Below are 25,113 nucleotides of genomic sequence, written 5' to 3'. Positions count from 1 at the left end.
TATGCGCTGCCATTTCTTTCTGTCAGTAATTGCAATGTATGGAGCAAGAGACCTGAGAAATTGCCTTTCTTAGATTCCAGACCAATAGATACATATGAGTGTGAAACATTTAAACTAAACTCATGAAGGAATCCTAAATTATGTTTATATCACGGGCCATGCTAATTTCTGCAGGCCTGGAGGGAGCATCTTCAATGCTTTATTCAGCTTTATTCATTAACTGAAACATTTTCATTGAAATAAAGTTCCATCAAAATAAAGTCGTTTCCTGTCAGTCTGCTGATTTTCTTAATTTCTCAACACTATTATGTTTCATTGAAACAAAGATGCCTTGTTACCTTTACTTCAAAGGATATAATTTCTCAGAGACTCGTCATGTTAATTTGATGCTATTTACTACTATATGTTATTATTTGGTCTTGACATACGTCAAATGCCGTGTGTCAGAGTGCTGTAATATTGGTCCCACAGGAAAGTGGAGCTTTTTGTATCTGCAGAGTTGGTGCTTAAATACAATACATTTCAGAATAAGGATCAAAATGAGTTTCTGAGCATTGAGTGGTCTGTCAGAAGGAAATCCCATATTTCAGCACTAACCAACGAAGCAAAGTGTCTGCTGCTTACAGACCACGGGAATTTAATTGTCATATCACATTCTGGCAGGTTTCTTGCACTGACGGGGCTCTCATGACATTTCACAATGATAATAATTATTCAGATTTCAATGGATTCAAATTTAGACTGCCGAGGAAGAGAAGGGGACTCAAAAAGAGATTGCTGAGCAGAGACGTGGCAGCAAAGACTCCGGTGAACCTGAAGAGACGGCAATACTGGGACTCTCAAACTCTCCATGTCTGCACATAGATAGATAGATATTCTTAACAGCGCAGAAATGTGGAGCTGCTCACCTTGCAAGAAAAGATCCTGCTCAACAAGAGGAGGCCCAAGCTTTACCACTAAACACAACTCCCATGATCTACAAACATGACTTCAGAAACTCGGGCTGCCTGGAAAAACTGCTCTTCACCCTTCCTCGTTTAATTGAAACTGTCCTTTCAATTGCAAAGGCCACCCATTAGCATTACAAAGTCACAGGACTTTCTCCTCAGTTCTGCTGCGCTGCTTTTCTCACATTCAGGATGCTGAGACAGCCTGATCTCTGAGGGAATTTTGTTTTGTTTGAAGCAGAAGAAGAGATATTCTCATTCGAGACACCAACAAGACGCCTAACAAGAGTCTTTTGCGAACAAAAATACTTAAAGTACTGTAAGCGAATGAAGCGGAACGCGACAAGTGCGGGGCTGGCCCTGCGGGTCCCTGCGGCGCAGCAGCCCCGGCCCCGCCGCCGCCTCAGCCGCCTCTTCCCGCCCTTTGTCCCGCCCCTTTTTCTCCCCTCAGGGCCCGGCGGCCCCTCAGCGTCTCCCGCCGCCGCTGCCCCTGCCCTGCGCCGCGCTGGCGGGACTGCGAACGGGGACTTTATACCGCAAAAACACTCTTCTCTAAAATAATGTGTGTTGACAAGTAACTCTGGAACCTTTTCAGTGATTCTCTGCCACAGTTCGCACACAAAAGGAAACTGACCAACGGGACACAAAAGCCCAAGCATTCATGACCCTCCCTAACGGAACAAGCACGGCTTTCCAGAAGAATTGACATCACGGAAAATAAGTTTAGGTAAGATTAAATATTATTCTTGTCACTTAAAGTAACAGACACCCACAGGATTGAATTGCCTGTTTATTGTAATACAATTTCTGGGGGCAATGTTGTATTGGGCACCTGTACTTTGGCGCTCTATGGCTGCATGGTACCTTAGAGCACATTTTGGAAGGTACAAGGGCTTTTATTGGATAAAATCCCACCCATGTCAATCCCCAACAGCCCGGCTGCCTACGTCTTTACCCTGGAGTTCATCGAGCTGTTTCTTCCCTCTGCTTTTTCTTTGTTAGAGGATGAGATTTTCCAAGCAGCAGGACTGTTGTTCTGAACAGTAACGTTGCCTGGGAATTGGCCACGGGGACGGTTTTCCCTGAGCAGGTTTAGGTTGGCAGGTTGCTCTCTTTAGCCTCCCGGCACCTGGACTCCCTCAGGAACATCTGCCGCAGGAGCTGAATTCAGCGCTTGCCAAGGGCCCCAGAGTCACCCAGGGGATGAAAAGCCCACACTAAATACACTGCTGAGGAAAACACCAAACACTGAGTCACCATCCAGACACAGGAACATGCACAGCAACCCAGGGGCCAAGGCACTCATCGTGCTGCATTCTGTGCTTTGATGGTCAGGGTCTGAAGGGTCAAATACAACCGACACGTGTGATCACATTCGTCCTCGGCCAGAGAGTTGTCCCTGACCTCAGGATTTATGGACCTGACATCTTCAACACCTGCAGAGAGTCCACAACCGTACTGGCTTCTCCAGCTCCTGGTGAGTACAAGCAAATGAATTATCTCTGTAACTAACCGGTATGAACCGGAGCCTTACTGCAGGCTGATTGTCTGCAAACCCTGTATGACAAAGATGCTCTACAGATCAGGTGCAGGCTGTTGCATTTGGACACAGCAGCATTTCCAGCCCCTCACGTTCGCTCTGCTTTCATCATTTCTTTGGTACTTGAGAAGGCTCCGTTTCCTTAGAACACGAGTGCAATGTGCCCGGTATTAAGGGCTGCCAAAGAGCGCACAGATCATTTAACACCTTATCTCATGGTGTTTGCTTTTCTTGTTGGTAAAGAATTCCAACCCATCCACAACGAAGGAGCCTGCACTAGACTCCATGTCCTGAACCTTGTGCAGCTGAACTACTGCCGTGCCACCATCAAGGTCTGAAAATCTCACCTTTCTGGAACCACGTACAGATGCCCGATCGCTGCTGCACAAAGCCAACCCCCATGCTGTTCTTCCCTGACATCTCCTCTGCCAGGAGTTCCCTTCCTGATGATTCTAATGCTGAAACAGGTCAATTGTTGACCACAACTTTCAATAAAGCGCCTTAGCATGGATTAACTCTGGCTACTTTCTCATTGCTGTACCCTCCGTCATCTATGAGCACATCCAGATAAATACTTTGATTGTATGTACCCCTGACCTTGACACAGGGCACAACCACAGAGGTGAGCGAGCATCACAGAGTGGCCATCACAAAGAAGGTCTGGAGAGTTCAGACCTTTCTCAGGGAAAAGGAGTCTAATTGTAGGATTTAGAGAGTTCTTCTGTTCCTAGACTAGAGTCCTGTATCTCCTCTGCTCTAACGAAAATGGCAGGATGCCCTGGGTTACCCAGTGAATACAAAGGAATACAAATGGGAATACCCAGTGAATACAAATCTCTCTCTCAGATCACCAGCCATGCAACATCCCGCAGTTTCTGTTCCCCTCCCACCTATCCCCAGAGGTTTATTCTGCAGCAGTTGGTGAGGAGACAGAGTTCACTTTGGCCCATCTCAGGCCAAAGCAGCTGATTTCCCTGCATTAGCACACACCAGTCCCTGTAGAGGAGACAGACAGGAGTTTGTTGTTGCTCATCTCCTTCCTTTTGCTGTGACACACGTTCTTGGGATCCCCTTACACACCATCAGCTCCCCTTCTACTCAGGCTGAGGCTGAATATGGCAGAAAAAGCAAGAATCAAAGCTGAGGAGGGATTTTCACTTTATTGATAGTCACTAAACACTATCCCAACAGAACCCTTCAGCTCTTGCCATGCCCTGCTCTGCCTTGGTATTGGCATTTCTCTATTTAACTCCCTTTCCAGCAGAGACTGGAAACAAACATATTAGCACTAGTATTTGTGTTTTAATGCCAAATGTACATGAGTGAAAGAAAAGAAAATGTCAGCTACTTAACGAACTAATGAAACTTCTCACAGCAACAAATATACACCTGTGATGCTGATGGGATTTATTTTTAAAACCCGCAAAATTATTCCGTGAAATGCAGTCAGTAAAGCTGCGTCTCTCACTCTGTGCAGCTCTGCTCCCTCCTGCTGGCCACATGTGCACGTACTTGTGCCTGAAACCGGGGAAACCCAACTGCAGGAGATCTGAATATTCATTTAACCACACAGCGCTCCATCAGAGCTCATTGCAGGTTCCCTGCTCAAAGTGACGCATGTTTTGGGGTAATCGCTGTTACTGAACAGACCGCAAAGGAAAATACTGAGTTTGCATCTTGGGAGTCACAGGGCACTGAGAATCCGGACACCTGTGCTGAGAGTTGGATTTGGTCATCAGAGCAAGATTATTCCTGTGCTAATCTGAGGGTGCGAGGGAAACAGTGATTTGGGGAGGATAGGATACTTTTTATAGCTGTCACATTTTTTGCAGCACAGTGTTTGTGGGTCCTGACATGGACAATCAGAGATGTGGCGGCTGAGGTTCTGTAGTTGAAATGCTTTTCCTCTCCTTTTGAAACCCAAATCTCCCTCCAACAATCTTAAAGTAACGAATCTGAAGATATTAGTTTGCCTCAGCAGGCAAAGCCTCTGGTAGCCAGCGGTGCTGTGTGACCGCTGTGTCACTTGCCACCTCTGTCACTGAGTGTAAAGACAGCGTAAAAACCAGGTGCTTTGGAAAGCTCCCCCAGTCTCTGCTGATGTTCAAAATCGGTCTCATGTGCACCCTGAAAATACACATGGAGACAGGACAAGCAGATCTCAGGAAGGTCTGGCCCTGCAGGCCGGACGTCCCCAGTCCCACATCACCATCTGATGCCATCGCACAGCCTTCTGATGTCACAGAGCGTTTCCAGGACGATCCCAGGCTGTCCCCAGGGTCCCCTGGTCGCTGCCTCCACAACCTCTCTTGCCACATCTCTGGCAGCCCTCACTGGCAACCTCTCTTGCCACATCTCTGGCTGCTCTCACTGCTCGCCACGCTCTGTGCCGCAGAGACGAAGCAGACGCAGACGTTGTCATCCTCATCCCTTTCGACGGCCGCGGCTGAGACAGGTGAAGTGCGGAGACTCCTGCTTCCCTGCCATAGCTCTGCAGCAGCCATGAGCTCCATTGTGCACCTTGGGATTTCATCCCCAGGCCCTGAACAAATCCAGTTGCGGGGAATGCACAACTGCTCTGGGCAAGGGGTCTGGACACCCTCATCGTAAAATCTGTTATCAAGAGTTCTGGTGTTCTCTGGTGAGACAGGACTTGCACTGCACAAGACCAAGATGTCACCAATGGATGACAGAGATCGTTTAAAGAGCCACTGTCAAAGATATTAGCAAAAGTGGTTTTAATATGATGTCGGAAAAATGCAACTGAACCAAGTTCCATGGCAAGGTTCACTAGTAACGTACAGCAAAATCATTTGAACAGTGATTCAAAACTACTGAGGCACAAAGCAAAGTACCAAGGCACAATTCTGCTTTTTCCTCAGGCTTTCAAAGCATCTCCCAGCATGGACGGAGCTTTCGTGGGCACTTGGAGACCTCATCGCCCACGGGGCCTCATCTCGGCCCAGTTCACCAGCCCTGGACCCAAATACTCAGTCCAGGGGACAACGGGTAAGACAAGGATCAGAGCGGTGCGTGGCACGGTGAGCACACCCGTCACAAAATCAGCTACAAACCTGCTTCCCTTTACTTCCTAGGTTACATCAACCACAACCCCACCAAAGTCAAAGCCCCTGCGTACACCTGCAGAGGGGCAAAAGCTCCTGCGGAAGGCGGCTGCTCCCCAGGCCCTCGCTATTACGTGGAGCCCTCCATGACCAGGACTGGGAAGTACGTGGCTCCAGCCTACGCCATCACTGGACTTCCCAGGATAAAGACGGAGATCACACCTGGACCCAGTGAGTAATATTCCTCCAGCTGTTTGTTCAGACAAGGCAAATACGTTTTCACATTTCCCTGCCATAGTGGTACAAAAGATAGATGGCTACAAAAGATAGATGGGTACAAAAGGCTCAGCTCACCCTTTCAATGAGCTGCCGATGTTTTCCAGCAGCTGGCACTTCTGCAGCTGTTAGGGAGAGCAGCTCTTGGTGAAATTGCCTCCCTGGATTGAGAAAAACGCCAGAACTTCACCGCTTTTGGGCTGTTGTCCTCTGCCCTAGGCGATTACAGCCTGGAGAAGTCCAACCGACACATCTTTAAGTGCCCGCCTGAGCCATCCATGGCCTTCCGGAACCGGGGAGTCAAAACCGACTTCACTCCAGGTACGTGACCACAGGGAGATGGAAACCCTTGTGGCTGGGGAGGCCTCTGGTGACAATCTGCTGCTCAGCTTTTCAACCAGAGTCAATGAGGAAAGGGAGCAGATATCCTTCGTGCTGCCCTGAGCAGGCTTTGCAGGGTGCCTGTCTCTGCCCCAGAGGTTTCTTCTCTTCCCGTTCCTCTTGCAGGTCCCGGCACCTACACCTTGCCCAGGGTGCTGGGCCCCAACACGGCGCACACGCCTGCCAGCCCGTGCTACTCCATGAAGAGCAGGAGTCAGCGGGATCGCTACGACGCTGATCTCGCGAAGGTGAGAGTCACATCCAGGGGCCGCAAAAACACACAAAGAGAAAAATCGCTGCCCACACCTCCACCAACTTGCACTAGAAGGGCTGTGTGGTTCCCAAATCCTTTGCCCAGCTCGCTGAACTGGTGCATCCTGTGCCGGGAATGGGTAAGAACAAACACCAACGATTTTCACCGAGCAGCTCCCCTGACTCTCTTACAGACCCCAGGCCCTGCGGCGCTCCCAAAGATCGAGCTGGATGTTTTCAAAACCAGAGCTCCCGGGTACACCATGGGAACCCGAACTCAGCTCCGAGACAAGACGGTCAAACCGGGGCCGGCGGATTACCGCACGGGAAGGGTAAGGCAGCCGCCTTCTGCTCCTGCGCGGCTTTGCCAAAGCATCTCCCCTTCTCCTGGGGTTGCCTTGAGCTGCACAGTGTCCTGCTGCAGTGAGAAGCTGCAGGACAGCCCTCCTGTCCCTTCCCTTGTCCCCAGCCCAGCAGGGGGAAGGCAAAGAACACTGCTTTACCTCACAAGGGACAAGCAGACACAGCTCCCAGCCTTCCTAATGCTGGGAAGACGAATTTGGAGGGGACAGGAATCCAGCAAATCTGGCTGGAGCTCAACGTCCTCTGGACTCAGACCCAGCTTTTCACACCAGCTGTGATGAGCTTTTCTGTCTCTTAACTGCTGAAATCTAGACTTTTCTTTTACTGTCCTCAAAAACAAACTCAGTGGATGCCTTTTACCTGCTGCTAAACTGGTTTTCTCTTTTGCTTACATACGTCCCTCATAACGAGAAGGAAATGCAATGGATCACAGCCTCAGGACATCTCGAGTGCTCTGCTCATACTTGAGGTCTCCAACAAGCGTGCTGCACGAATAGGTGCAGCGAGCTGGAGGCTGCAAGGCACACGTACAGCGATGTGCGAGGAGGAGCTGCCAGTGCCCATCGGCACCCTTGTTCCGGCAGACGGCCGTCGCTGAGGACAAGTCTGCTGGGTCAGGACACTGAACTGCGCTGCACCCACAGCCAGCCCTGACCAAACAGAGACACAGAGAGATGCAGAGTGACTGTCCAGAAATGGCACTGGGCTCGGGGCCACGGGCAGGGCAACAGGCACCCAGACAAGCAATGACAAGGGCCCATGGTCACCATTTCCTCCTTTACTCCTACCAGGTGGAGCTGATCAAGCCCCAGGCGCCTGCAGCCACGTTTGGACTGCGCCATTCCGTGTACACCACTCCCCTGATCCTCGACGTTTGAGATGTGTTGAATAAAACAACGTGTTGCTCAGAGAGGTTTTCTCTTCACCTTGAGACATGGGGAGGGGTTTCTGTGGGTGAGGAAGAGCTGCTTGCTCTGTTTAACCCTACAAGCAGCAAAAACCCTACAAGGTTCAGACTGGAGAGCAGTCCGAAGTGGAAGCAACAGCTCTAACTGCACATTTTCTCCTGATTGCCCTAACACAACCAAACGAGGACCCTGCTTGCTCACTTCACCCTGGACGTGTCTTGTTCTTCCTCTGACACCTGCTGCACACCTGGCTGAGGACAGATACAATCCACACAGTGCGACTGGAGCTGAACGCTGCACCCCAAAAGCAGCCGGGTCCTTCCCTGCACGCTCTCAGCAGAGAGCAGAGCATCATGGGGACAGCTCAGGAAAAATAATCACTAATTCCTGTTTGAAAAGGCAAAAAATAGTGATACAGCAAGGATTTCTCCTGGGTGATACGGGATATTTTTTATTGGTTTGCTGTGATGTGTCTTGGAGGCTCAATTACATAGTTATGACTTTGGACAGTAACACTTTGGTTTTGGTCACTAGTGCTATGTCATTGTAGGACGTTCTTTGACAAGAGACACGTTTCAGGTGTCAGACCAGGGCTGCCCAAAGCACTCTTGCTCTGAACCAGCTCGTACAAGCCTGCATGTTTGCAATCATTAGAGCTTTATCCTGGGATACGCGATGGGGGACACAGAGAAGTGTCTGCAGGGGAAGTTGCTGATTTGCACATTGAAGCCTTTGTTTCAGCCCCAGCAAACGTCAAGTGCAAACTCTGTGCAAACCGTGCACAGGCACAACCTGGAAACACACAAACGACCTGGAAACACACACACGACCTGGAAACACACACATGACCTGGAAACACGGGCACAACCTGGGAGCACAGGCAGCAGGAGCCCGAGACAGCTCCAGTTCGTCTCCTCTGCCAGTGTCCAGCTGCAAACTCAAGACATTTGAGAACATCCGCTGCCTCAGGCAGCCCTGCGGTAGAGACACCTCACCTGAGGTTCACACGCCTTGGCTTCCCATGTTTCAAACTCCTGAGATTAATAGGAAATGTTTAAATGTTTTTATTTATATGTTTAAGATCTAGAGGTATTCTGATGATCAGGAAGAAAAAAGAATTACAAATTGGAAAAGGATTCCTGCAAGCTGCCTTTGCAGAGAAAGCACAAAGGCCAGTCAAGCCTGGATGAACTACCCCGTGTCCTGAGAACCTCATGTCCGTCTGTCCAGCCCTCCAGGGATGGTGACTCCAGCACTGCCCTGGGCAGCCTGTTCCAATGCCCCACAGCCCTTTGGGGAAGAAATTGTTCCCCACATCCCACCTCAGCCTCCCCTGGGGCAACTTGAGGCCGTTTCCTCTGCTCCTGGTGCTTGTTCCTTGGGAAAAGTGACAAATTCATCGAATGTTTCCAGCTGATGTCATTACCACCTTGCACAACACTTTCTTTTCTGAGAAGCAGGGATGAAGTGGATCTATACCATGACACTGATCTATACCACACTATGCTGTCCTGCTTGCTAAGGCTTTTGGGCCACTGGATCTGGTGCTGTCAGACTTAAGTCCTGACCTACCAACACCAGAAAAGAGCATTTTTAAGGATGCCAGAGCAATGAAGACATTTGTGTACAATGGGACATCCCACTCCGTCGCTCGAACATGACCTAAGGAGCATCAATTCCTAAAAGTTTTGCTCCATTTGAAATATGGCATCTATAAATCTATATGATGCTGAAACCAGGCATGAAGAAAGGAAAACTCATGACTACTGTAAAGCCCATGTAATAAAACTGCCCAGATTTAAGATCACAGATATATTCCAAATATTTCATCGCCACCATTGCGCTTGCAGGCTCTTGTCCTGCTCAGGGACTCCAACCATTCCATCCTCTGCACGGCTTCTGAGACCATGGAATAGCCCTGGGGGATGAAAATTTGGGCGCGAGTCGACATTGTGAGCTGGCAGCTCAGAAGGCCCATGGTGTCCTGGGCTGCAGCTTGGGCTGTGAGGTCACAGAGCCGCTCTGTGTCACACCCTGGTGTGTAGTGCTGTGCACGGACACCGCTCCGGCAGTGCTGGCAGCGGCAGCAGCGGCGGCAGCAGCATCTGCAGCGGCAGCAGCATTTGCAGCAGCAGCAGCTGAAGCAGAAGCGCCAGCATTTGCAGCAGCGGCGGCAGTGGCCAAAGCAGCAGCAGCATTGGCAGTAGCAGCATTTGCTGCAGCAGCTGCAGTGGCCACAGAAGCTGCAGCAGCATTAGTGGCAGAGCTAGTGGCAGTGCCACAATGCAGGGGTGGGGGGCCATAGCCCCCTCGCTCCTCTTTATCCTCCTCCTCCTGGCTCTGCAAGCCCGGGAGGTCGAGGCAGCGCCGTATGGAGAACGGGGAACTCGTAGGCGGGCAGGTGGGGATGGGCACCCAGCCCAGAGATCTCCCAGTAAGAAATCCCCGAGGATCCCTGTGTTTGTCCATCCAGCCCTTGAGGGGTGTTACATGCGGCCTGGAAACAGTATTCTGAGAGCTGCCAGGTGCCAGTCAACAGGTCACCCCCACCCCTCTGCAGCTTTGGGAACCTCCAGCCACGTCTGGGTCCCACATCATTACCTGACCTCCCCTCCACTCACCGCAGGTCACTGAGAAAGAAGCAGACGACAAGATCTAATGGAATGTGCTTGATTCCAGATGTGCCTGTAGCCGATGGCCTCGCCACTCCACCGCCGGCTCTTGTCCGGGAACATCACGGTGATCCCTCAGGTCTGTTGCTTGAACGAGTGAGCATTTAAGGTTTACTATTCTGAAGATGTCCATTGAAATATTTCCTGGGAGTTTCTCTGTTGTGTCTGTCTGCAGACACGGCTGGACGCAATGGAAATCCAGGGTACCAGCTGGCTCCCAGGGCTGACACTCGGGGCGGTCTCATGGGTAGGTTGTGGCTTTTAACTTCCTTGGGGAGCTGCCAGCTCAAAGCTGTTCAGTGATGATGGGATCACAGTGTGTGATGGAAACTTCTCGTGGGTGTTCAGGTGCAGGTGTGAACAGCGGGAGGGCTTTTCCAGCCTCGCAGCTCACTCGGCATCGCGAGGCTGAGTGCTCGGCCTTGGCTGACTTCACGGGCTACGCACTCGTGTTCAGTATTTTATTGCTCAGGAATTTAACTTTCTACTTTCCGTTAAGGTCCACAAGGAACAAGGCCTAAGGTATTAAGACGAAAGTCTTCCCAGCATAAATCAGTCCTTAACCAAGTCCTGGAGGAACTGGACAAAGTAGAGCATGGTGGGTATATATCGCTCTAGAGCAGAAGACTTGGGAAGTGGAGGTTTAGATACACGTGCTCCTCAGAAGGGCGCTTTCCCTGACTAAATTGACACCCTCAAATGCTCTGGCTTTGTTTCTGAGTGTTATCAATGTATTCTGAGAAAGATATTGGTTCTTGAAGAGGTTACTTCTCATTAAACTGATTCCATTTCTTTCTAAAGACCTGAGCCATGACACTGGGGAGACCGTGGCGTTTCAGAAAAGAGGCGACCAGGTAGTGCCGAACTACGATGAAGGGACTTGGACAATGAAATCACGAGGCATGCCAGGTAATTGCTGTCCTTTGGTCATCCAGTGCCATGAACCAAAACCCCTGTGTCTGCAGGCTCTTCAGCAGCCAAACTCTTGCCTTGAGTGCCCCCCAGGCACAAGGGAGGGGTCCCTCCTGTGCACTGAGGTCCAAAGGGAGGCACTGAGAGATCGAGCACGGTTTAGGGGGAACCTGCCCCGAACTCCTGCATCCTCTGCTGAGGCTTTACCTTTCTGTGATTCTTGGCAGAGCTGCCCAACCCCGGGGAAGCCCGCCAGGCTGGAATCAACGGCCTCCTTGACAAGATTCCAGGTACGGAGCAGCCTTGCAGGGCCAGAAGTGGGAGACAAGGCCTGAAGGCTGGGGGCGTGCAAGCAGTGCCCGTGCTGGAGCAAAGGCAAAGGGGGGAGCGGGGTTCAGGTGTCTCCCCATGGGCCGGACTCTGTCCTCCTGGGGTGTGGGTTCCCCGGGGAGGGAGAGCTGGGGGTGGCATTCCCTGACACAGGGACGGTTTTTGTCTGTCTCGCTCCAAGGGACAGTTGATCAAACTGCTGTCAGACTTCGTGTGCAGAAAACACTAAGGTACATAATTGTTCATCCAGGTTGGAGCACCAAGAATAAGAACAATACCACTGACTCCGCGACCTACAAGAACCACTGCTTAGAAGCTGTCGTGGGGGTCTTGGGCTCCATCCTGTTTGGGATAGTGCTGTTTTGTGCATGCTGGCTGTGCAAGAGGAGAATACAAAAGTGAGTTGTTGAGCAGGGGCTGTTGCCAAACTCCTGTATCAGATGGTGGCCATCAGCCTTGAAACATTTAGAGCCAGGGTACTCTGAAGTGCCCGCTTAGTTACTGGCCAAACTCCACTGAGGTTCCTGCTGAAGGATGGTTTAACTGACCGCTCAGCTCCTGGGTGCTCTTTAACAAAACCTGCTCTTCCTATTCCAAGTGTTAGTTAAAAGTGGCTCTGCCCAACAAGAGCTGACCCAGCAACAGACGTAGGCAGAGCAAGGTCAGGAAGAAGAATGAGGGATGACGTTGCCATGGAAAGTGAGAAGCGCAATAGTGACGTGTTCCTACGAGCAGAAATCACCCTGTTGGGTCCTGCTGTAAATCCCAGGTGTTCACCTCGGCCAGGGTGTCCCTGCAGCTCCAACTGCAGCTCCCCCGTGCAGCCGGGTGCCCGCACCCCACGGGTCGCCCAGCGCTGCCCCGCAGCCTCGCACCCCCCGGCACCACGGCCACGGCGGGGCCTCAGCAGCCTCTTCTCTCCGCAGGCGCCGCGAAGCCAAGGCCAAGGCAGCTGGGAACGCGGCATAGCAATAAACACAGTTGAGCAGCACTATTGTCTGGAACTCACCAGTTCTGCGCCGAACTTCATGTCAGGGCACGCAGGGAGGTGGATGCCGCGGTGCCAGCGGGCAGGGAGCTGGGCGGGGGACGCTCCGTCGGGCTGGGGCGACACAGCTTCCCTGGTGGGACCGGCCTGCGGAGCTGGGCCAGGAGACTACTGCTGAACCACGTGCTGCTGAACCACATGCTGCTGAACACGGGCCACGATTTCTTTGTATGAGCTGCCATTTCTTTCTGACAGTAATTGCAATGTATGGAGCAAGAGACCTGAGAAATTGCCTTTCTTAGATTCCAGACCAATAGATACATATGAGTGTGAAACATTTAAACTAAACTCATGAAGGAATCCTAAATTATGTTTATATCACGGGCCATGCTAATTTCTGCAGGCCTGGAGGGAGCATCTTCAATGCTTTATTCAGCTTTATTCATTAACTGAAACATTTTCATTGAAATAAATTTCCATCAAAATAAAGTTGTTTCCTGTCAGTCTGCTGATTTTCTTAATTTCTCAACACTATTATGTTTCATTGAAACAAAGATGCCTTGTTACCTTTCCTTCAAAGGATATAATTTCTCAGAGACTCGTCATGTTAATTTGATGCTATTTACTACTAGATGTTATTATTTGGTCTTGACATACGTCAAATGCCGTGTGTCAGAGTGCTGTAATATTGGTCCCACAGGAAAGTGGAGGTTTTTGTATCTGCATAGTTGGTGCTTAAATACAATACATTTCAGAATAAGGATCAAAATGAGTTTCTGAGCATTGAGTGGTCTGTCAGAAGGAAATCCCATATTCCAGCACTAACCAACGAAGCAAAGTGTCTGCTGCTTACAGACCACGGGAATTTAATTGTCATATCACATTCTGGCAGGTTTCTTGCACTGACGGGGCTCTCATGACATTTCACAATGATAATAATTATTCAGATTTCAATGGATTCAAATTTAGACTGCCGAGGAAGAGAAGGGGACTCAAAAAGAGATTGCTGAGCAGAGACGTGGCAGCAAAGACTCCGCTGAACCTGAAGAGACGGCAATACTGGGACTCTCAAACTCTCCATGTCTGCACATAGATAGATAGATATTCTTAACAGCGCAGAAATGTGGAGCTGCTCACCTTGCAAGAAAAGATCCTGCTCAACAAGAGGAGGCCCAAGCTTTACCAGTAAACACAACTCCCATGATCTACAAACATCACTTCAGAAACTCGGGCTGCCTGGAAAAACTGCTCTTCACCCTTCCTCGTTTGATTGAAACTGTCCTTTCAATTGCAAAGGCCACCCATTAGCATTACAAAGTCACAGGACTTTCTCCTCAGTTCTGCTGCGCTGCTTTTCTCACATTCAGGATGCTGAGACAGCCTGATCTCTGAGGGAATTGTTTTTTGTTTTAAGCAGACGAAGAGATATTCTCATTCGAGACACCAACAAGACGCCTAACAAGAGTCTTTTGCGAACAAAAATACTTAAAGTACTGTAAGCGAATGAAGCGGAACGCGACAAGTGCGGGGCTGGCCCTGCGGGTCCCTGCGGCGCAGCAGCCCCGGCCCCGCCGCCGCCTCAGCCGCCTCTTCCCGCCCTTTGTCCCGCCCCTTTTTCTCCCCTCAGGGCCCAGCGGCCCCTCAGCGTCTCCCGCCGCCGCTGCCCCTGCCCTGCGCCGCGCTGGCGGGACTGCGAACGGGGACTTTATACCGCAAAAACACTCTTCTCTAAAATAATGTGTGTTGACAAGTCATTCTGGAACCTTTTCAGTGATTCTCTGCCACAGTTCGCACACAAAAGGAAACTGACCAACGGGACACAAAAGCCCAAGCATTCATGACCCTCCCTAACGGAACAAGCACGGCTTTCCAGAAGAATTGACATCACAGAAAATAAGTTTAGGTAAGATGAAATATTATTCTTATCACTTAGAGTAACAGACACCCACAGGATTGAATTGCCTATTTATTGTAAAACAATTTCTGGGGGCAGTGTTGTATTGGGCACCTGTACTTTGGCGCTCTATGGCTGCATGGTACCTTAGAGCACATTTTGGGAGGTACAAGGGCTTTTATTGGATAAAATCCCACCCATGTCAATCCCCAACAGCCCGGCTGCCTACGTCTTTACCCTGGAGTTCATCGAGCTGTTTCTTCCCTCTGCTTTTTCTTTGTTAGAGGATGAGATTTTCCAAGCAGCAGGACTGTTGTTCTGAACAGTAACGTTGCCTGGGAATTGGCCACGGGGACGGTTTTCCCTGAGCAGGTTTAGGTTGGCAGGTTGCTCTCTTTAGCCTCCCGGCACCTGGACTCCCTCAGGAACATCTGCCGCAGGAGCTGAATTCAGCGCTTGCCAAGGGCCCCAGAGTCACCCAGGGGATGAAAAGCCCACACTAAATACACTGCTGAGGAAAACACCAAACACCGAGTCACCATCCAGACACAGGAACATGCACAGCAACCCAGGGGCCAAGGCACTCATCGTGCTGCATTCTGTGCTTTGATGGTCAGGGTCTGAAGGGTCAAATACAACCGACACGTGTGATCACATTCGTCCTGGGCCAGAGAGTTGTCCCTGACCTCAGGATTTATGGACCTGACATCTTCAACACCTGCAGAGTTCACAACCGTACTGGCAGAGAGTTCACAACCCATCCACAACGAAGGAGCCTGCACTAGACTCCATGTCCTGAACTTGTGCACTGAACTACTGCCGTGCCACCATCAAGGTCTGAAAATCTCACCTTTCTGGAACCACGTACAGATGCCCGATCGCTGCTGCACAAAGCCAACCCCGATGCTGTTCTGCCCTGACATCTCCTCTGCCAGGAGTTCCCTTCCTGATGATTCTAATACTGAAACAGGTCAATTGTTGACCACAACTTTCAATAAAGCGCCTCAGCATGGATTAACTCTGGCTACTTTCTCATTGCTGTACCCTCCGTCATCTATGAGCACATCCAGATAAATACTTTGATTGTATGTACCCCTGACCTTGACACAGGGCACAACCACAGAGGTGAGCGAGCATCACAGAGTGGCCATCACAAAGAAGGTCTGCAGAGTTCAGACCTTGCTCAGGGAAAAGGAGTCTAATTGTAGGATTTAGAGAGTTCTTCTGTTCCTAGACTAGAGTCCTGTATCTCCTCTGCTCTAATGAAAAAGGCAGGATGCCCTGGGTTACCCAGTGAATACAAATCTCTCTGTCAGATCACCAGCCATGCAACATCCCGCAGTTTCTGTTCCCCTCCCACCCATCCCCAGAGGTTTATTCTGCAGCAGTTGAGGAGGAGACAGAGTTCACTTTGGCCCATCTCAGGCCAAAGCAGCTGATTTCCCTGCATTAGCACACACCACTCCCTGTAGAGGAGACAGACAGGAGCTTGTTGCTGCTCATCTCCTTCCTTTTGCTGTGACACAAGTTCTTGGGATCCCCTTACACACGACCAGCTCCCCTTCTACTCAGGCTGAGGCTGAATATGGCAGAAAAAGCAAGAATCAAAGCTGAGGAGGGATTTTCACTTCATTGATAGTCACTAAACACTATCCCAACAGAACCCTTCAGCTCTTGCCATGCCCTGCTCTGCCTTGGTATTGGCATTTCTCTATTTAACTCCCTTTCTAGCAGAGACTGGAAACATAATTTCAGCACTAGTATGTGTGTTTTAATGCGAAATGTACATGAGTGAAAGAAAAGAAAATGTCAGCTACTTAACGAACTAATGAAACTTCTCGCAGCAACAAATATACACCTGTGATGCTGATGGGATTTCGTTTTAAAACCCGCAAAATTATTCCGTGAAATGCAGTCAGTAAAGCTGCGTCTCTCACTCTGTGCAGCTCTGCTCCCTCCTGCTGGCCACATGTGCACGTACTTGTGCCTTAAACCAGGGAAACCCAACTGCAGGAGATCTGAATATTCATTTAACCACACAGCGCTCCATCAGAGCTCTTTGCAGGTTCCCTGCTCAAAGTGACGCATGTTTTGGGGTAACCGCTGTTACTGAACAGACCACAAAGGAAAATACTGAGTTTGCATCTTGGGAGTCACAGGGCACTGAGAATCCGGACACCTGTGCTGAGAGTTGGATTTGGTCATCAGAGCAAGATTATTCCTGTGCTAATCTGAGGGTGCGAGGGAAACAGTGATTTGGGGAGGATAGGATACTTTTTATAGCTGTCACATTTTTTGCAGCACAGTGTTTGTGGGTCCTGACATGGACAATCAGAGATGTGGCGGCTGAGGTTCTGTAGTGGAAATGCTTTTCTTCTGCTATTGAAGCCCAAATCCCCCTCCAACAGTCTTAGAGTAACGAATCTGGAAATATTAGTTCGCCTCAGCAGGCAAAGCCTCTGGTAGCCAGCGGTGCTGTGTGACCGCTGTGTCACTTGCCACCTCTGTCACTGAGTGTAAAGACAGTGTAAAAACCAGGTGCTTTGGAAAGCTCCCCCAGTCTCTGCTGATGTTCAAAATCTGTCTCATGTGCACCCTGAAAATACACATGGAGACAGGACAAGCAGATCTCAGGAAGGTCTGGCCCTGCAGGCCGGACGTCCCCAGTCCCGCATCACCAGCTGATGCCATCGCACAGCCTTCTGATGTCACAGAGCGTTTCCAGGATGATCCCAGGCTGTCCCCTGAGTACCCTGGTCGCTGCCACCACAACCTCTCTTGCCACATCTCTGGCAGCCCTCACTGGCAACCTCTCTTGCCACATCTCTGGCTGCTCTCACTGCTCGCCACGCTCTGTGCCGCAGAGACGAAGCAGACGCAGATGTTGTCGTCCTCATCCCTTTCGACGGCCGCGGCTGAGACAGGTGAAGTGCGGAGACTCCTGCTGCCCTGCCATAGCTCTGCAGCAGCCATGAGCTCCATTGTGCACCTTGGGATTTCATCCCCAGGCCCTGAACAAATCCAGTTGCGGGGAATGCACAACTGCTCTGGGCAAGGGGTCTGGACACCCTCATCGTAAAATCTGTTATCAAGAGTTCTGGTGTTCTCTGGTGAGACAGGACTTGCACTGCACAAGACCAAGATGTCACCAATGGATGACTGAGATCGTCTAAAGAGCCACTGACAAAGATATTAGCAAAAGTGGTTTTAATATGATGTCAGAAAAATGCAACTGAACCAAGTTCCATGGCAAGGTTCACTAGTAACGTACAGCAAAATCATTTGAACAGTGATTCAAAACTACTGAGGCACAAAGCAAAGTACCAAGGCACAATTCTGCTTCTTCCTCAGGCTTTCAAAGCATCTCCCAGCATGGACGGAGCTTTCGTGGGCACTTGGAGACCTCATCGCCCACGGGGCCTCATCTCGGCCCAGTTCACCAGCCCTGGACCCAAATACTCAGTCCAGGGGACAACGGGTAAGACAAGGATCAGAGCGGTGCGTGGCACGGTGAGCACACCCGTCACAAAATCAGCTACAAACCTGCTTCCCTTTTCTTCCTAGGTTACATCAACCACAACCCCACCAAAGTCAAAGCCCCCGCGTACACCTGCCGAGGGGCAAAAGCTCCTGCGGAAGGCGGCTGCTCCCCAGGCCCTCGCTATTACGTGGAGCCCTCCATGACCAGGACTGGGAAGTACGTGGCTCCAGCCTACGCCATCACTGGACTTCCCAGGATAAAGACGGAGATCACACCTGGACCCAGTGAGTAACATTCCTCCAGCTGTTTGTTCAGACAAGGCAAATACGTTTTCACATTTCCCTGCCATAGTGGTACAAAAGATAGATGGGTACAAAAGATAGATGGCTACAAAAGATAGATGGCTACAAAAGCCTCAGCTCACCCTTTCAATGAACTGTCGATGTTTTCCGGCAGCTGGCACTTCTGCAGCTGTTAGGGAGAGCAGCTCTTGGTGAAATTGCCTCCCTGGATTGAGAAAAATGCCAGAACTTCACCGCTTTTGTGCTGTTGTCCTCTGCCCTAGGCGATTACAGCCCGGAGAAGTCCAACCGACACATCTTTAAGTGCCCGCCTGAGCCATCCATGGCCTTCCGGAACAGGGGAGTCAAAACCGACTTCACTCCAGGTACGTGACCACAGGGAGATGGAAACCCTTGTGGCTGGGGAGGCCTCTGGTGACAATCTGCTGCTCAGCTTTTCAACCAGAGTCAATGAGGAAAGGGAGCAGATATCCTTCGTGCTGCCCTGAGCAGGCTTTGCAGGGTGCCTGTCTCTGCCCCAGAGGTTTCTTCTCTTCCCGTTCCTCTTGCAGGTCCCGGCACCTACACCTTGCCCAGGGTGCTGGGCCCCAACACGGCGCACACGCCTGCCAGCCCGTGCTACTCCATGAAGAGCAGGAGTCAGCGGGATCGCTACGACGCTGATCTCGCCAAGGTGAGAGTCACATCCAGGGGCCCAAATCCTTTGCCCAGCTCGCTGAACTGGTGCAACCTGTGCCGGGAATGGGTAAGAACAAACACCAACGATTTTCACCCAGCAGCTCCCCTGACTCTCTTACAGACCCCAGGCCCTGCGGCGCTCCCAAAGATCGAGCTGGACGTTTTCAAAACCAGAGCTCCTGGGTACACCATGGGAACCCGAACTCAGCTCCGAGACAAGACGGTCAAACCGGGGCCGGCGGATTACCGCACGGGAAGGGTAAGGCAGCCGCCTTCTGCTCCTGCGCGGCTTTGCCAAAGCATCTCCCCTTCCGCTGGGGCTGCCTTGAGCTGCACAGTGTCCTGCTGCAGTGACAAGCTGCAGGACAGCCCTCCTGTCCCTTCCCTTGTCCCCAGCCCACCAGGGGGAAGGCAAGGAACACTGCTTTACCTCACAAGGGACAAGCAGACACAGCTCCCAGCCTTCCTGATGCTGGGAAGACGAATTTGGAGGGGACAGGAATCCAGCAAATCTGGCTGGAGCTCAACGTCCTCTGGACTCAGACCCAGCTTTTCACACCAGCTGTGATGAGCTTTTCTGTCTGTTAACTGCTGAAATCTAGACTTTTCTTTTACTGTCATCAAAAACAAACTCAGTGGATGCCTTTTACCTGCTGCTAAACTGGTTTTCTCTTTTGCTTACATACGTCCCTCATAACGAGAAGGAAATGCAATGGATCACAGCCTCAGGACATCTCGAGTGCTCTGCTCATACTTGAGGTCTCCAACAAGCGTGCTGCACGAATAGGTGCAGCGAGCTGGAGGCTGCAAGGCACACGTACAGCGATGTGCGAGGAGGAGCTGCCAGTGCCCATCGGCACCCTTGTTCCGGCAGACGGCCGTCGCTGAGGACAAGTCTGCTGGGTCAGGACACTGAACTGCGCTGCACCCACAGCCAGCCCTGACCAAACAGAGACACAGAGAGATGCAGAGTGACTGTCCAGAAACGGCACTGGGCTCGGGGCCACGGGCAGGGCAACAGGCACCCAGACAAGCGATGACAAGGGCCCATGGTCACCATTTCCTCCTTTACTCCTACCAGGTGGAGCTGATCAAGCCCCAGGCGCCTGCAGCCACGTTTGGACTGCGCCATTCCGTGTAACCACTCCCCTGATCCTCGACGTTTGAGATGTGTTGAATAAAACGTGTTGCTCAGAGAGGTTTTCTCTTCACCGTGAGACAAGGGGAGGGGTTTCTGTGGGTGAGGAAGAGCTGCTTGCTCTGTTTAACCCTACAAGCAGCAAAAACCCTACAAGGTTCAGAATGGAGAGCAGTCCGAAGTGGAAGCAACAGCTCTAACTGCACATTTTCTCCTGATTGCCCTAAACACAACCAAATGAGGACCCTGCTTGCTCACTTCACCCTGGACTTGTCTTGTTCTTCCTCTGAAACCTGCTGCACACCTGGCTGAGGACAGATACAATCCACACAGTGCGACTGGAGCTGAACGCTGCACCCCAAAAGCAGCCGGGTCCTTCCCTGCATGCTCTCAGCAGAGACCAGAGCATCCTGGGGACAGCTCAGGAAAAATAATCACTAATTCCTGTTTGAAAAGGCAAAAAGTAGTGATACAGCAAGGATTTCTCCTGGGTGATACGGGATATTTTTTATAGGTTTGCTGTGATGTGTCTTGGAGGCTCAATTACATAGTTATGACTTTGGACAGTAACACTTTGGTTTTGGTCACTAGTGCTATGTCATTGTAGGACGTTCTTTGACCAGAGACACGTTTCAGGTGTCAGACCAGGGCTGCCCAAAGCACTCTTGCTCTGAACCAGCTCGTACAGGCCTGCATGTTTGCAATCATTATCCTGGGATACGCGATGGGGGACACAGAGAAGTGTCTGCAGGGGAAATAGGTGATTTGCACATTGGAGACTTTGTTCCAGCCCCAGCAAACGTCAAGTGCCAGCAAACTCCGTGCAAACCGTGCACAGGCACAACCTGGAAACACACACACGACCTGGAAACACACACACGACCTGGAAACACGGGCACGACCTGGAAACACGGGCACAATCTGGAAACACGGGCACAATCTGGAAACACGGGCACGACCTGGAAACACGGGCACGACCTGGAAACACGGGCACAACCTGGAAACACGGGCACAATCTGGAAACACGGGCACGACCTGGAAACACGGGCACAACCTGGGAGCACAGGCAGCAGGAGCCCGAGACAGCTCCAGTTCGTCTCCTCTGCCAGTGTCCAGCTGCAAACTCAAGACACTGGAGAACATCCGCTGCCTCAGGCAGCCCTGCGGTAGAGACACCTCACCTGAGGTTCACACGCCTTGGCTTCCCATGTTTCAAACTCCTGAGATTAATAGGAAATGTTTAAATGTTTTTATTTATATGTTTAAGATCTAAAGGTATTCTGATGATCAGGAAAAAAAAAGAATTACAAATTGGAAAAGGATTCCTGCAAGTTGCCTTTGCAGAGAAAGCGCAAAGGCCAGTTAAGCCTGGATGAACTACCCCGTGTCCTGAGAACCTCATGTCTGTCTGTCCAGCCCTCCAGGGATGGTGACCCCAGCACTGCCCTGGGCAGCCTGTTCCAATGCCCCACAGCCCTTTGGGGAAGAAATTGTTCCCCACATCCCACCTCAACCTCCCCTGGCGCATCTTGAGGCCGTTTCCTCTTGTCCTGACGTTTGTTCCTTGGGAAAAATGACAAATTCATCAGATGTTGCCAGCTGACTTCTCTACCACCTTGCACAAAACTTTCTTTTCTGAGAAGCAGGGATGAAGTGGATCTATACCATGACACTGATCTATACCACACTATGCTGCCCTGCTTGCTAAGGCCTTTGGGTCACTGGATCTGGTACTGTCGGACTTAAGTCCCGACCTACCAACACCAGAAAAGAGCATTTTTAAGGATGCCAGAGCAATGAAGACATTTGTGTACAATGGGACATCCCACTCTATGGCTCGAACATGACCTGAGGAGCATCAATTCCTAAAAGTTTTACTCCATTTGAAATATGGCATCTATAAATCTATACGATGCTGAAACCAGGCATGAAGAAAGGAAAACTCATGACTACTGTAAAGCCCATGTAATAAAACTGCCCAGATATAAGATCACAGATATATTCCAAATATCTCATCGCCACCATTGCGCTTGCAGGCTCTTGTCCTGCTCGGGGACTCCAACCATTCCATCCTCTGCACGGCTTCTGAGACCATGGAATAGCCCTGGGGGATGAAAATTTGGGCGCGAGTCGACATTGTGAGCTGGCAGCTCAGAAGGCCCATGGTGTCCTGGGCTGTACCTTGGGCTGTGAGGTCACAGAACCGCTCTGTGTCACACCCTGGTGTGTAGTGCTGTGCACGGACACCGCTCCGGCAGTGCTGGCAGCGGTAGCAGCGGCGGCAGCAGCATCTGCAGCGGCAGCAGCATTTGCAGCGGCAGCAGCTGAAGCAGAAGCGCCAGCATTTGCAGCAGCGGCGGCAGTGGCCAAAGCAGCAGCAGCATTGGCAGTAGCAGCATTTGCTGCAGCAGCTGCAGTGGCCACAGAAGCTGCAGCAGCATTAGTGGCAGAGCTAGTGGCAGTGCCACAATGCAGGGGTGGGGGGCCATAGCCCCCTCGCTCCTCTTTATCCTCCTCCTCCTGGCTCTGCAAGCCCGGGAGGTCGAGGCAGCGCCATATGGAGAACGGGGAACTCGTAGGCGGGCAGGTGGGGATGGGCACCCAGCCCAGAGATCTCCCAGTAAGAAATCCCCAAGGATCCCTGTGTTTGTCCATCCAGCCCTTGAGGGGTGTTACATGCGGCCTGGAAACAGTATTTTGAGAGCTGCCAGGTGCCAGTCAACAGGTCACCCCCACCCCTCTGCAGCTTTGGGAACCTCCACCCACGTCTGGGTCCCACATCATTACCTGACCTCCCCTCCAGTCACCACAGGTCACTGAGAAAGAAGCAGATGACAAGATCTAATGGAATGTGCTTGATTCCAGATGTGCCTGTAGACGATGGCCTTGCGACTCCTCAGCCGGCTCTTGTCTGGGAGCATCACGGCGATCCCTCAGGTCTGTTGTTGAACGAGTGAGCATTTAGGGTTTAATATTCTGAAGATGTCCATTGAAATATTTCCTGGGAGTTTCCCTGTTGTGTCTGTCTGCAGACACGGCTGGACGCAATGGAAATCCAGGGTACCAGCTGGCTCCCAGGGCTGACACTCGGGGCGGTCTCATGGGTAGGTTGTGGCTTTTAACTTCCTTGGGGAGCTGCCAGCTCAAAGCTGTTCAGTGATGACGGGATCACAGTGTGTGATGGAAACTTCTCGTGGGTGTTCAGGTGCAGGTGTGAACACCGGGAGGGCTTTTCCAGCCTCGCAGCTCACTCGGCATCGCGAGGGTGAGTGCTCGGCCTTGGCTGACTTCACGGGCTGAGCACTCGTGTTCAGTATTTTATTTCTCAGGAATTTAACTTTCTACTTTCTGTTAAGGTCCTCAAAGAACAAGGCCTAAGGTATTAAGACGAAAACCTTCCCAGCATAAATCAGTCCTCAACCAAGTCCTGGAGTTACTGGACAAAGTAGAGCATGGTGGGTATATATCGCTCTAGAGCAGACGACTTGGGAAGTGGAGGTTTAGATACACGTGCTCCTCAGAAGGGCGCTTTCCCTGACTAAATTGACACCCTCAAATGCTCTGGCTTTGTTTCTGAGTGTTATCAATGTATTCTGAGAAATATTGCCTCCTGAAGATATTGGTTCTTGAAGAGGTTACTTCTCATTAAACTGATTCCATTTCTTTCTAAAGACCTGAGCCATGACACTGGGGAGACCGTGGCGATGCAGAAAAGAGGCGACCAGGTAGTGCCGATCTACGATGAAGGGACTTGGACAATGAAATCACGAGGCATGCCAGGTAATTGCTGTCCTTTGGTCATCCAGTGCCATGAACCAAAACCCCTGTGTCTGCAGGCTCTTCAGCAGCCAAACTCTTGCCTTGAGTGCCCCCCCAGGCACAAGGGAGGGGTCCCTCCTGTGCACTGAGGTCCAAAGGGATGCACTGAGAGATCGAGCACGGTTTAGGGGGAACCTGCCCCGAAGTCCTGCATCCTCTGCTGAGGCTTTACCTTTCTGTGATTCTTGGCAGAGCTGCCCAACCCCGGGGAAGCCCGCCAGGCTGGAATCAACGGCCTCCTTGACAAGATTCCAGGTACGGAGCAGCCTTGCAGGGCCAGAAGTGGGAGACAAGGCCTGAAGGCTGGGGGCGTGCAAGCAGTGCCCGTGCTGGAGCAAAGGCAAAGGGGGGAGCGGGGTTCAGGTGTCTCCCCATGGGCCGGACTCTGTCCTCCTGGGGTGTGGGTTCCCCGGGGAGGGAGAGCTGGGGGTGGCATTCCCTGACACAGGGATGGTTTTTGTCTGTCTCGCTCCAAGGGACAGTTGATCAAACTGCTGTCAGACTTCGTGTGCAGAAAACACTAAGGTACAGAATTGTTCATTCAGGTTGGAGCACCAAGAATAAGAACAATACTACTGACACCGCGACCTACAAGAACCACTGCTTAGAAGCTGTCGTGGGGGTCTTGGGCTCCATCCTGTTTGGGATAGTGCTGTTTTGTGCATGCTGGCTGTGCAAGAGGAGGATACAAAAGTGAGTTGTTGAGCAGGGGCTGTTGCCAAACTCCTGTATCAGATGGCGGCCATTAGCCTTGAAACATTTAGAGCCAGGGTACTCTGAAGTGCCCGCTTAGTTACTGGCCAAACTCCACTGAGGTTCCTGCTGAAGGATGGTTTAACTGACCGCTCAGCTCCTGGGTGCTCTTTAACAAAACCTGCTCTTGCTGTTCCAAGTGTCAGTTAAAAGTGGCTCTGCCCAACAAGAGCTGACCCAGCAACAGACGTAGGCAGAGCAAGGTCAGGAAGAAGAATGAGGGATGACGTTGCCATTGAAAGCGAGAAGCGCAATAGTGACGTGTTCCTACGAGCATAAATCACCCTGTTGGGTCCTGCTGTAAATCCCAGGTGTTCACCTCGGCCAGGGTGTCCCTGCAGCTCCAACTGCAGGTCCCCCGTGCAGCCGGGTGCCCGCACCCCACGGGTCGCCCAGCGCTGCCCCGCAGCCTCG

General features: G+C 51.3%; 2 protein-coding genes and 1 long non-coding RNA gene across 3 annotated transcripts; all 3 read left to right on the top strand.

The window, feature by feature from the left end:
• Positions 1-1,293: 1,293 nt before the first annotated feature.
• Positions 1,294-3,002, top strand: LOC135576332 (uncharacterized). Its single transcript, XR_010467989.1, has 3 exons — positions 1,294-1,674; positions 2,283-2,424; positions 2,731-3,002. It is a non-coding gene; the product is annotated as an uncharacterized LOC135576332 (long non-coding RNA).
• A 2,335-nt stretch (positions 3,003-5,337) lies between these two features.
• LOC135576331 (ciliary microtubule associated protein 1A-like) lies at positions 5,338-7,952 on the top strand. The gene is made up of 6 exons (XM_065040730.1): positions 5,338-5,496; positions 5,583-5,783; positions 6,048-6,149; positions 6,336-6,457; positions 6,656-6,793; positions 7,616-7,952. The coding sequence occupies exons 1-6, from the start codon at positions 5,391-5,393 to the stop codon at positions 7,700-7,702; spliced, it is 756 nt and encodes a 251-aa protein (XP_064896802.1). The 5' UTR covers positions 5,338-5,390; the 3' UTR covers positions 7,703-7,952.
• A 9,803-nt stretch (positions 7,953-17,755) lies between these two features.
• LOC135576388 (ciliary microtubule associated protein 1A-like) lies at positions 17,756-20,130 on the top strand. Its single transcript, XM_065041229.1, has 6 exons — positions 17,756-18,006; positions 18,093-18,293; positions 18,575-18,676; positions 18,863-18,984; positions 19,111-19,248; positions 20,071-20,130. Exons 1-6 carry the CDS (start codon positions 17,775-17,777, stop codon positions 20,128-20,130), a joined length of 855 nt encoding a protein of 284 aa, XP_064897301.1. The 5' UTR covers positions 17,756-17,774.
• Positions 20,131-25,113: the final 4,983 nt, after the last annotated feature.

The sequence above is a fragment of the Columba livia genome, chromosome 25, assembly GCF_036013475.1.
Source record: "Columba livia isolate bColLiv1 breed racing homer chromosome 25, bColLiv1.pat.W.v2, whole genome shotgun sequence".
In the NCBI taxonomy this organism is placed as follows: Eukaryota; Metazoa; Chordata; class Aves; order Columbiformes; family Columbidae; genus Columba; species Columba livia.
Note: the sequence above shows the minus strand (reverse complement) of the source record. Positions and strands in the feature narration are given on the sequence as shown.

What these genes read in the sequence shown, in the direction of transcription:
- LOC135576388 (XM_065041229.1), top strand. Translation starts at nt 17,775, where the DNA reads ATGGCAAGGTTCACTAGTAACGTACAGCAAAATCATTTGAACAGTGAT. An exon ending in CTCAGTCCAGGGGACAACGG is followed by an intron (nt 18,007 to 18,092) that starts GTAAGACAAGGA and finishes TTTTCTTCCTAG; the next exon opens with GTTACATCAACCACAACCCC. An exon ending in CGGATTACCGCACGGGAAGG is followed by an intron (nt 19,249 to 20,070) that starts GTAAGGCAGCCG and finishes TACTCCTACCAG; the next exon opens with GTGGAGCTGATCAAGCCCCA.
- LOC135576331 (XM_065040730.1), top strand. Translation starts at nt 5,391, where the DNA reads ATGGACGGAGCTTTCGTGGGCACTTGGAGACCTCATCGCCCACGGGGC. An exon ending in GGAGATCACACCTGGACCCA is followed by an intron (nt 5,784 to 6,047) that starts GTGAGTAATATT and finishes CCTCTGCCCTAG; the next exon opens with GCGATTACAGCCTGGAGAAG. An exon ending in CGGATTACCGCACGGGAAGG is followed by an intron (nt 6,794 to 7,615) that starts GTAAGGCAGCCG and finishes TACTCCTACCAG; the next exon opens with GTGGAGCTGATCAAGCCCCA.